At 39.6% G+C, this 12,659-nt stretch overlaps 1 protein-coding gene across 5 annotated transcripts in view; it reads left to right on the plus strand.

The window, feature by feature from the left end:
- LOC137642671 (micronuclear linker histone polyprotein-like) overlaps positions 1–12,659 on the plus strand; it is a 91,216-nt gene that overhangs the window by 66,298 nt on the left and 12,259 nt on the right. For all 5 annotated transcript variants that reach the window (XM_068375443.1, XM_068375444.1, XM_068375441.1 and 2 more), the window contains exons 5-6: positions 9,725–9,885; positions 11,387–11,471. In XM_068375443.1, coding sequence (XP_068231544.1) covers positions 9,725–9,885; positions 11,387–11,471 — 246 coding nt within the window. The remainder of the gene's footprint in view (positions 1–9,724; positions 9,886–11,386; positions 11,472–12,659) is intronic.

Here is a 12,659-nt window from a genome sequence, read left to right on the forward strand (position 1 = left end):
TTATAGTGAAGCAAACTAGTGCAAATAATATTCTCCAAGTAAAAATTAGCATTAAAAGCCTCCTAACCTTTACTTTTTTATAAGTTTTATTTCCTGGCATGGTTTGTTTTGATGTTTTGCTATTCTGTTGTGTAAGAGGAAATCCACGCACCCATCGCAGATATCTCTCTCTCTCTCTCTCTCTCTCTCTCTCTCTCTCTCTCTCTCTCTCTCTCTCCAAAGTTTTCTACATTCCTATCTTGCAACTCTAACTTTTTTTCCTAGATTACTACTAATTTTTCTTCGGGATCGGAAGAGAAAGAGTAGTAGTGTGAGGAAGAAGAGTTGGAACATGAGGGGAATAGATTACTTCTTCCACCTAACAACTTTCTCCTCTGATTCTGCAAATAGGGAAGTTGCTAATAATAAAAGCTCCTCTAAGGGGAGATACCTCACTGGTCACTCTGACAGAAACCACAATATGGGGGGGACACTGTCACAAAAGTAGGGGGAGGCACAATCACTGGTATTCGCAATACACATTTGCTGGTGTCACAAGCACAGGGAGGGAAGGAACCACAGGTCTCAATCACAGGGATAGGGCATGGGTTACTTGTACAGGGGTGACAGGCAAAGGTAACATTTAGGGAGCATCATTTACACAGATCACCACTAGGGTCACTTATACTCATGGCACTGGACTGACCATTTTAAGTTTCAGTATAATTTCGAAGCAATGGATTCTTAAGGACTGGTAGGGCCTTTGGTAGAGAAAGTTTTCAGGCTATTTATACCATAGGTTTTAGCTGGCAACTGTTTGATGCCAAAATTTGGAAAATATTCATGTAATTTACTATAGTTGTACATTTATATATGAAAATGTTCTTCTGTAATATATACAGTATACGTTGCTACTCTGGCATAAAATAAACGAATATACAGTAACATGTATAGCATAGTATTCTTGTAAAATTGGAACCATGATTTTGTTCATAATGCACAATGTAAAATTTATTATTACTCTACATTAGTTATAAACAGAAGTCATTATTTCTATAGGATAATTATAGTGGTACTATTATGATTCATTCTCAAAATAAATTATAACAGGATTTATGGAAACTGCCATGAAAAGGGAATATTTAGAGATTCACAGAAATTAGGTACTTTAATTCAAATGTTTTGCTGTACTTAATACTTTAGTACTCGCCTAGTTTTCCACTTTCCTTTATCATTAAATGGTAACTATTCCGAGTTTTTTCCAGATCAGATACAGTAGTTTCCCCTGGTCATAAGCTCAGTTATAAGATTTCACTAGGTAATGGACACACTACAATACTGGACAAACTTGACATTGAAAGATTATTTGTATTTGACAGCCTATAGGACGCACTTTTTTTTTCCCAAAATTTGGGCTAAAACAATCGCCCTGCATCTTAGGCGTCGTAGGTGAAGTTTGAGTTGTATAGGCTAATTTTCTCTCCGACGCTCAGTAACCCAGCTTACGATAGTATTTGTAGGTAGTAGGTTGGCCAGGGCACCGGCCACCTGTTGAGATACTACCGCTAGAGAGTTATTGGGTCCTTTAACTGGCTAGACAGTACTACATTGGATTCCTCTCTCTGGTTATGGCTCATTTTTCTTTCGCCTACACATATACCGACTGGTCTGGCCTATTCTTTTCACATTCTCCTTTGTCCTCATACACCTGGCAACACTGAGATTACCAAACAATTCTTCTTTGCTTAAGTGGTTAACTACTGGAGTGCAATTCTTCAGTGGCTACTTTCCTCTTGATAAGGGTAGAAGAGACTTTAGCTATGGTAAGCAGCTCTACCAGAAGGACAATCCAAAATCAAACTATTGTTCTCTAGCCTTGAGTAGTACACTACAGCCTCTGTACCATGGTCTTCCACTGTCTTGGGATAGAGTTCTCTTGCTTGAGGGTACACTCAGACACACTATTTTATCTTGTTTCTCTGCCTTTTGTTTTGTTTTTTAATTTCTATAGTTTATACATAAAATATTTATTTTAATGTTACTTTTCTTAAACTTTTATTTTAAATGCTCATTACTTCTATAGTAGCTTATTTCCTTGTTTCCTTTCTACACTGGGCTATTTTTTCCTGTTGGAGACCTTGGGCTTATAGTAATAATAGTGATTTAGATTAGCGTACTTATTTTTCATTAAAAATCCACTTTGATTTGGATTATCCTCACTCTTTCTCCAACCAAGGATCATCTTCTATCACATCATACTGTCATTAGGGGTACTTTGTTATTGCTGATTAAACGCAAAGAAAATGGTTTTCGTGTTATGCAACGTGTATTAATTTTTAGGGATATGGCAAGTAAAATATTTGTAATAACATCTTTACTAAAAGCTCTTAGTATCATTAGTTATCCCTTGCATGTGTAAATGTGTTTGTATGTTCTATATGATCGCTGATGAAACTTAAACGAAACAATGTTTTCTATTTTAGGCAGCATTTATTAGGAAAACTTTATATAAGATTGCTCTTATTTCATTTATTTTGAATTACTAAGGATAAAGTAAGTAAAACAAAATGAATAACATTATTATTACATAACCAATACTTATTAAGATATTTGTTGCTGCTAAAGCTAACTTATATACAGATGTGTAAGTATATTTGTTTGTTCATTATGATCGGTGATGTAACATGGTTTGGTTTTATGTGATGTGCTGGCGTGTTTAGCAAAAGCATGATATAAAATCATCTCTATTTAATTTAATTTTCATTTTTAGATATACATCAAAAGCTAGCCTATACACTGATGGTTTTAAATATTAAACTTAGCCGGTGAATATATAATAGCTGACGTCTCCGACGGCTCGACAGATTCCAAAAACTCGCGAGCGATCGCTGTGAAGGTTGAGGGTGTGCCCACCAGCGCCGACTATCGGCCAGATACCGCATATACTTGTAAACAGCTCCAGTTCTTCTCTGTCGGTTTCATCGACAAGTTGATTCCACTCGCTTTATGACCTCGAGTTTTCTACCGAATTGGTGAAGTACTTGGTTTTGGTTTTATTGCTTTCGCCGTGTTGGATTATTCAATACTATCTTCAAAAGAAATGCTTTTGAAAGGAGAGGAAAAGTGTTTTGCCCTTGCTTTTTTATCTCTGGTTTTTCCATAGAGTAAAGATGGCCGACCCTTCCCTCAGTGTACGGAAGTGTGTTTAAGGCTTTTAGTAATTATTTTATCACGTTATAAATTATTGTTGATATTTATAGATTTTCCTCTATATATTTTATATCTCACCCGCCTTTATTAGGCCTCTTCGATTAGCTTTCCATTTATACTAAACATCAAGATAAATTTTATGTTTTGTTTATATGCGGCCTTTACCTATTCCTCCCCTAGTCCGAGATGTAGGCGGTCCTAACTTGGAAACCGGAGTTAAACAACGTTGAGCCCATTCAACTTTTATTTTCGTTAAGTTTAAATCAATTGCTCTGTAAGAGTTATGAAATGAATATTTTTTAGAAAATATTTTAAGAAATATATTCTTTGAATAGTCTTCGTGCTGTTTTTTTTTTTTTTTTTTTTTTTTCAAAGATGAACTAACGTTTGGTTTATTTATGCTACGCAGTTTGCGCTCTATCGTTACGATACAGAAAGAGAGAATCACGGTTTCACTTTGCAGAAAGAGTAAATCGATTTTGACGTTTTGTTCATTCTTCTTTCAAACTGAAGTGTTTTAAATACTAATTTAAAGGAACTTGTTAGTTTTCAATTTCTTAGTCCTTTCAGTTTTTTCCTTTGGTCAAATAACCTGTTTATTGACGAAGGGTGAGTGGGCAATTCTCTTGTGTGTGACAAGAGAGACAGAAAGAGAGAACGATCCGATCTTTATTCTCGTCCCAAGTAAGGAGTTTGGGAGCGAGTAACGTTGTTCTCGATTCAGTTTTTTACTCTCGTCCCAAGTCTCTGTACGGGGATAGAGGATAAAACGTTTTTAGTTTTTATTCTCGTCCCAAGGCACTGTACGGTGAGAGATTGAAAACGTAGTCTTTAGTGAACTAGTGTTTAGTCTCCTCCCCAGTCACTGATCCTTTTTAACTTTATATATTTCCGTTTTATTCGATATATATGTATATGTTTTTTGATTTTTACATTTCGCAATTATAACCTTTTGATGTAAGGGAGAATTGCGTGCTTCAGGTAGATATCAGTTTTATTCATGCCTAATGTGAAATTATTGAAAAATACGATATCAGTGAAGTAAGTGCAAAAAAAAAACATGTTCTGTGTTGCGGAGGGTTCGTTTGTTCATGCTTGTCGCTCCCCTAGTCCGAGACCTCTTTCAGGCTCCCCTGCACCAGGGAGAAGTAATGTCGTAGGACTTAAGGGGACGAGAGGCTTTAACCAACGTACAGACGTTCCCTCTTTGGTATCGGACGTTTCTCGTCAAGATCGCCCTTACCATAAGACGGGTGAGACTGTGTTTTCCTCGTCATCCGAAGACTTTTCGCAAAAGAAACCTTGGCGCAAGGTTTCTAGACCCTTTAAGCGAAAGTCAGTCCCTTCAGGACAGGTCCAGCGTCCTGGCTGTAGCCATGGGGACAGCTCTGACCCTTTGCAGTCGTCGGAAGACTGTTCGCCTATTAAACGCAAGCGTAACACGGGGTCCGAGGGTCGCGGTAAAGGCAATGTTTTGCCAACACAGACGTTACCGTCGTCTCGGCCTGTTCCGACTTCCGTTGATCCTAAATGGGTTGTCCTGCAGGACATGCAGACTAAGCTTGCCTCCCTTATGGAGAAGTATGACGTTGAGCAGGTTCACGATGAACTTTCGCTTTCGAGTCGCCGTTACGCTAAACGAGACTGGCCGTCAGCCGCCCAAACGAGCATTTACTCGTCCGTTTGACGTTAGTGCTGACGTTTCTTGTACTTTGAAACGTGATGTCAGTAGTTTTTCACGTCAGTCACGTGACATGGATCCTCCCTCGCTGCAGTCTCGTGTTGACTTTCAGCCGCTGCCGCAGTCTCGTGTTGACGTTCAGCCGCTGCCGCAGTCTCGTGTTGACGTTCAGGACGTTCGCCAACCAGCTCAGTTGCCTTGACTTGACGTTGAGCGTCAATCACCGCAGTCGAAGGTTGTTTTGACTGCTCAGTCTAGGCAGTCAATGCAGTTCCGACGTGACGTCGAGCGTCCATCAACTCCTGTTGTTGTTGTTGGACAGTCACAAGGTTTTCAGTCCTTTCAGCAGCGACCTGACGTCGCTTCCTCTACTGCTACTGCTGCTCCTTTGCTTGTTGACATTGCCTGTCAAGCATTGCCGCCGCGGCAGGTCTCTCCTTTTCATGAGACTAGACAATTGTCGGACGAGGTTCCTTCAGATGAGGAAGTTGCTGATCCTCCTCCTCCTGATATTCCTTTGGGGACTTTGTCAGATGGAGAGGAGCCTAAAGCTGCTCAGACCTCTATGGACTTTAAAAAAATCATGCTGATTTTTAAGGATCTTTTTCCGGTCCATTTTGTAACTGCTGCTCCTCGTTCGCCTTCGTCAGAGTTTACGCTAGGCCTAGCTACTTCGAAGCCGTCGTTTTCTAAGCTAGTGCTCTCTCGCTCTTCTAAGAGAGCTTTACGTTTGCTAGGCGACTGGTTGATCACCAGGAGGAGTTTGGGGGAGACAGCCTTTGCTTTCCCTCCTTTTAAACTGGCTTCTAGAGCGAGCGTCTGGTATGACACGGGAGAAGTTCTCGGCTTGGGAGTTCCTGCCTCTGCCCAGGGAGACTTCTCAAGCCTCATAGACTCTCCCCGTCGCCTGGCCATGAGACGCTCCAAGATTTTATGGTCGGCTTCAGAGCTAGACCATCTCCTGTTAGGAGTTTTTTCGAGCGTTTGAAGTTTTTATTTGTTGGTTGGTCCCTGGGAGCTTTAAGTCAGAAGGTCTCTCCAGCTGTCAATGTTTTGCTGTACAATTATGTCATGCATGAACAAGGCTATCAGGGATGGCTCCAATGATCTGACAGCCACGTTCACTGCAGGAACAAGGCTATCAGGGATGGCTCCAATGATCTGGCAGCCACGTTCACTGCAGGAGTACTTAAGATGTAAGTGCGCTCAATGTGTTCATTGTCAAGACAAACTTCACGATGAAGACTACCAAATCTGTCTTGGCAGCAGTAAGGGAAGGCGACTGGATGGTCTCTCTCGCCCTTCAGGATGCATACTTCCACATCCCGATTCATCCAAACTTTCAACAACATCTGAGGTTTGTGGACGGGAAAGTAATGTACCAATGTCGAGCACTGTACTTCGGCCTCATTCCTGCTCCTCTTGTTTTTACAAGGCCCTTGCAAAATGTAGCAAGCTTTCTACATTTTTTGAGGATTCAGAGCCTCCCTTTATTTTGACGACTGGCTAATCAGGGCGTCGTCATTATATCACTGTCTGGAGAGCCTCTAATGGACATTAGACCTAACCAAGGAGCTAGGTCTCATAGTGAACGTAGAGAAGTCGTAACTTACAGTACCCCATCCCAGACTATTCTTTATTTGGGAATGGAGATACAGTGTCTGATTTTTCGGGCCTTTTCGTCTCCCACAAGAATGGAACAAGCTCTGTTAAAAGTCCTTCACTTGCAAGAGGAAAACATTTGCTCTGTAAGAGTTTGAACTAGCCTCGTGGGAACTCTTTCATCGCTGGAGTAGTTTATCTCTCTGAGGAGACTCAACCTATGCCCTCTCCAATTTCACCTAAACCATTGGAACAAGGAGAAGGGCTTAGAGAGTATCTCTTTCCCAATCTCCAACCCAGTCTAGACATATTTGACTTGGTGGGACAGCAACATCAGACTTCGAGAAGGTCTTTCTCTTGCGATCAAGAACCCAAACCATGTGTTGTATTCAGATGCTTCGGTTTGGGGTTAGGGAGCTCCACTGGACAGTCTGGAATGCTCGGGTCTTTGATCCACGGATCAGAAGGAACTCCATTTAAGGCAAGTAACATCTCTCCTTTTGCGAGATTTGTGCAAGGAAAAATGAATGTCTTGGCGGACTGCCTCAGCAGAAGAGGACAAGTCATCTCCATGGAGTGGACATTGCATAAGACTGTGTGCGAGAAGCTATGGATGACATGGGGTCAACCCACCATAGATCTTTTTGCGACTTCTCTGACAAAGAGGCTCTCGACTTACTGCTTTCCAGTTCCAGATCCAGAGGCAGCCCACATAGACGCTTTCCTGCTGGACTGGTCTCACCTGGACGTTTATGCCTTTCCACCTTTCAAGATCCTATACAAGGTGCTGCAGAAGTTCACCTCTCACGAAGGGACCAGGTTGACATTGGTTGCTCCACTCTGGCCCGCGAGAGAGTGGTTCACAGAGGTACTTCTATGGCTGGTAGACGTTCCAAGGAGTCTGCCTTTAAGGATGGATCTCTTACGACAGCCTCACGTAAGGAGTCTTCATCAAAGCCTCCCCGCGCTTCGTCTGACTGCCTTCAGACTATCGAAAGACTCTCAAGAGCTCGAGGATTTTCGAAGGAGGCAGCCAGAGCGATTGCGAGAGCCAGGAGAGCATCTACCATCAAGGTCTACCAGTCGAAGTGGGAAGTCTTTAGAGACTGGCGCAAGTCATCATCCATTTCCTCTTCCAGTACCTCTGTAGCCCAAATTGCAAACTTTCTCCTGCATCTGAGAAATGTTCGCTCCCTCTCTGCTCCCACTATTAAGGGCTACAGGAGCATGTTGGCTTCTGTGTTCAGACATAGAGGCTTAGATCTGTCCAATAATAAAGATCTCCAAGATCTCCTTAAGTCATTCGAGACCTCTAAGGAGCGTCGTATGGCAACTCCTGGATGGAACTTAGACGTGGTCCTAAGGTTCCTAATGTCCGACAGGTTTGAGCCATTACATTCAGCCTCCCTGAAGGATCTCACCCTCAAGACGCTTTTTTTGGTGTGCTTGGCTTCGGCTAAAAGGGTCAGTGAGATCCATGCCTTTAGTAAAAACATTGGCTTTTCTACAGATAAAGCCACATGTTCGCTTCAGCTTGATTTCTTGGCCAAAAATGAACTGCCTTCTCGTCCTTGGCCTAAATCTTTTGATATACCTTGCCTATCAGAGATCGTAGGCAACGAGCTTGAAAGAGTAGCCTACTGTGCCCAGTTAGAGCTCTTAAGTTTTATTTAGCTCGTACCAGATCTTTACGAGGTGGATCTGAGGCCTTATGGTGCTCCGTTAAGAAGCCCTCATTGCCTATGTCTAAAAATGCTTTATCGTATTTTATTAGATTTTTAATCCGAGAGGCTCATTCTCACTTAAGTGAAAAAGATCGTTGTTTACTTAAGGTCAAGACGCACGAAGTAAGAGCGATAGCAACTTCCGTGGCCTTTAAGCAAAACAGATCTCTGCGAAGTATTATGGACGCGACCTTTTGGAGGAGCAAGTCGGTGTTCGCTTCATTTTACTTAAAAAACGTCCAGACTCTTTATGAGGACTGCTACACACTGGGTCCATTCGTTGCAGCGAGTGCAGTAGTGGGTGAGGGTTCTACCACTACATTCCCTTAATTCCAATATCCTTTTAATCTTCTCTTGAAATGTTTTTAATCTTGTTTTGGGTTGTACGGAAGGCTGAGAAGTCTTTCGCATCCTTTTTGATTTGGCGGGTGGTCAAATGTCGTTTCTTGAGAGCGCCCAGATTAAGGGTTTTGATGAGGTCCTGTTGTATGGGTGGTCGCCCTGGATATAACAGCTCCTGGGAGTCTTTCAGCATCCTGAGAGGATGGCTGGGCTTCGTGAGGAAAGCGGACTAATAAGGCAGAGTAATCATCAGAGTCAGCTTCCTTACCAGGTACCTATATTTATTTGGGTTTTGTTATGATATAATTGTCAAAAACTCTAAGCATATACGCCTTTATTGTATTAATACTGGTCTCTACCCACCACCATGGGTGTGAATCAGCTATTATATATTCACCGGCTAAGTTTAATATTTAAAAATGATATTTTGATTATAAAATAAATTTTTGAATATACTTACCCGGTGAATATATAAATTAAAGGCCCTCCCTTCCTCCCCGATAGAGACCCAGCGGGATGAGAAGAACTGGAGCTGTTTACAAGTATATGTGGTATCTGGCCGATAGTCGGCGCTGGTGGGCACACCCGCAACCTTCACGGCGATCGCTCGCGAGTTTTTGGAATCTGTCGAGCCGTCGGAGACGTCAGCTATTATATATTCACCGGGTAAGTATATTCAAAAATTTATTTTATAATCAAAATATCATTTTTGTAATTCACAAGTCGTCTTATACACCACATATGACCTAAATTCATTAGATTTTGGCCTAATTTTTGACCTCGTCTCATCTGAAGGTCGTCTTATGTGCGGAAATATACGGTATGTTTCTGCTTGTGTAATGTATAGCTAGACTTTTCAACAATATATGTTTAAATACACTAAAAACATTTTTCCTTGAATCTAACATGCTGAAATGAGGGTGTGTGTTATGTGCTCATACGTCTTATAGATCGTCAAATATGATATATCGTAGTGATTTACACACGTCTGCATATACTGTACTGTTAGTTACAAGATTATATCCTAATGATCGGGATGTACATACATATACTGTTGGACTAAGTTACAAAAAAATAGTAACTTAGTCCAATATTTTTATATTTTGTGCTGTAGGTAAGTTTATTTATTTCTAGTTAACAAAAGAATTCTTAAGTATTTCGGTATGATACCTGTATTATTCTATAGGTTGGCAATCTGTGGGTGGATTTGTAGGAATTGGTGACATACTGAAGCAGCAAGTACTATTGACAAGGCAGTTCATGGATAGCCAGCAAGCCTTATATCATGCATACACGGCTACTCTTACCTCGTCTTATCGTTACACAAGTTTGAAGGACACTGAAAAGGTGAGTATGTATCATGAATTGGTACCTTGTTGCTATTGTAGATTTGTTTATTTACCGGTATTTGCATTGTCATAGTTTTGCATTTTTTACTGTTAAGACTGTTTATTGTCCATAGATTTTTTTTAATATTTGTTTTTAAGTGAAAATATAAGATGGAAAAGACTAATGGTTGATAAGTTGGCCTTCTAAGTGTGAAGTGACCAAAAGGAATGGGTGAAAAGTACTAGGTGGAAACCATTTCAGGTGGATTTGAACAGACATGTAAATAAGTGGTAGTAGCACCAGTAGGTTGCTGTACATGGCATATTACAAATGGTGTTCCTCTATAGGGAATATGATTTATAGTTTTATGCTGTGTACATATTTTTAGGCTACAGTATTCCAAAACAATTTTATTAGACGTTAAATTATTTGATACAGTATCTAATTTTATAGACTTTTATTATATAGGCGAGCTGCATCGTCAACCTTTTGATGAGCATTCCAGTACAAATATCAGTAATAATTTAAATTAAAGGTAAATATACTAAACAAAACATTTTTATTTTAAGGAAATAAAGTTCTGTGATTAAACAGGAAGGGAAAAGAAAATAACTGGCAAGTTAAAGAAAGATTGACCTACACCTAAAGAAATGGATGTACAGTATGGTGAAAGATACTTGGAGGAGTTGATCCTGACCCTCCAAAGATTGTAGTGATTCTAAATTTTATTTTTATTTTTGTATTTGAAGTGCAAATGTTTGTGCGTTTGTGAGTGTTGAGGTTATACTGTAGTTTACATTATTTTATGTAAAGATTTTGTGAACTGATAATTATAGCAAAATCTCAAAAGATTTCTCATTTTTAGTGAGCAATAATGATGCAGTGGTTTTTTATCTTGTGCCATATTGATCATGTGATTGCAATACAATGATGCTGTCTATGATCCCCAGTTTCAAGAATTTTCTATTTCATAGCCTGCAGTTTTAAACTTTGTTTTACAGTTGAGCAGTAGGAAAGATATGTATGTAGCAATATCTTTAACAAAAGTATGAAGTTATATTAATGGTACTAGATTAAGAAAATTTAGGAAAATTATGGCAAGATTGGTTTAGTAATTTTGAAGAATTGTTTAAAGACTTTTGGTGAGGAAAATTTAGGATAGCATCATATGTCTCTTTAGGCTTCCTTTTCTCATTAACACCTGTAGATGAATTCTGAACTTCTTGGGTCATATGGTAAGGAGATTTATGGTGTCATCCATTTTGTTCAAATCCTTTGTAGTAAATTTGCTGTCCAGCCTCAGTAGCATTTTGAATATAGCTAGATTATGGAATGTGTTTTCATAAAATTTTCTTTCTTTATACAAAGAATTTGCCTTTCAACTCTAGAAATAAGTGTAAAGTGCATTCAGAAATTGATCTAATTTTGAGGAATTGTTTAAAGACTTTGTCATCTTTAATAATATTGTACTGCAGTAAAACATATGTTGCTAAATTCTTGCTACTTGTTTTTTTTCTAGTATATAAAGAAAAAGAAGCATCCAATAACTTTTGATGAGGCTTATAGGCTTGTCAAAGAAGAAATGAAGTCTACTAGGAAAAAAGGTGAGTAATAAAACATACCAGCATTCATATGAACATGAAAACTAGGTTTATATGTAGCCCGAGTTACTATCAGTGGCAGTAATAGCTCTCTCATCATCATCATCATCTCCTCCTCCTACCCCTATTGACGCAAAGGGCCTCGGTTAGATTTGCGTCGTCTCTTGAGCTTCTAATTCAATACTTCTCCATTCATCATCGCCTACTTCGCACTTCATAGTCCTAGGCCATGTAGGTCTGGGTCATCCAACTCTTCTAGTGCCTTGTGGAACCCAGCTGAACATTTGGTGAACTAATATCTCTTGGGGAGTGCGAAGAGCATAACCCAAACCATCTCCATCTCATCATGATCTCATTCACATACGGCACTTGAGTAATCTCTCTTATAGTTTCATTTCTAATCTTGTCCTGCCATTTAACTCCCAATATCCTTCTGAGGGCTTTGTTCTCAAGTCTACTAAATCTATTGGAGATTGTTTCATAGTCATATCATGACTCGTGTCCATAGAGTAATACCGATCTCACTAAACTGATATATAGTCTGATTTTTAAATGTAATTTCAGGCTATTTGATTTCCAAATTTTACTAAACCTAGCCATTGTCTGATTTGCTTTTTTCAATCTTTCACTAAACTCTAATTCTAAAGACACTGTATTAGAGATCATAGTTCTTAAATACTTAAATGATTCTACCTCATTAATCCTTTCTCCTTCCAATGATATTTCATCTTCCATTCCATATTTCGTTCTCATCATCTCTGTCTTTCTTCTATTTATCTTCAGCCCAACCTCATGTGATATTTCATGCATTCTGGTAAGCAAGCATTGTAAATCCTGTGGTGTTCTGCTAACAAGGGCAGCATCATCCGCATACTCTAGGTCTGCTAAATTCCTATCACCAATCCAGTTCAATCCTTCTATCTACCATTAAAAATTTATAACCTAAACTTGTAGTTCAAACTGTAGAAATAATTTTACTGAAAACCTAAATAAAATAATAATCTAGGCCTACAAGATTTTGGAAAGTAGTTATGAAAAAAGAGTGATTTCTTGGCAATCATATTGTGGTGGCTTATGTGGTAACGTCCTTGACGGGTGATCCCGTTCAAACTCATTAGTTCCTTTGGTTGCTGCACCCTCACCATCTTTGTGAGCTAAAGATGGGATATTTGGGGGAGCCTATAGGTCTGT

This window comes from Palaemon carinicauda, chromosome 6 (genome assembly GCF_036898095.1).
Source record: "Palaemon carinicauda isolate YSFRI2023 chromosome 6, ASM3689809v2, whole genome shotgun sequence".
Taxonomy (NCBI): Eukaryota; Metazoa; Arthropoda; class Malacostraca; order Decapoda; family Palaemonidae; genus Palaemon; species Palaemon carinicauda.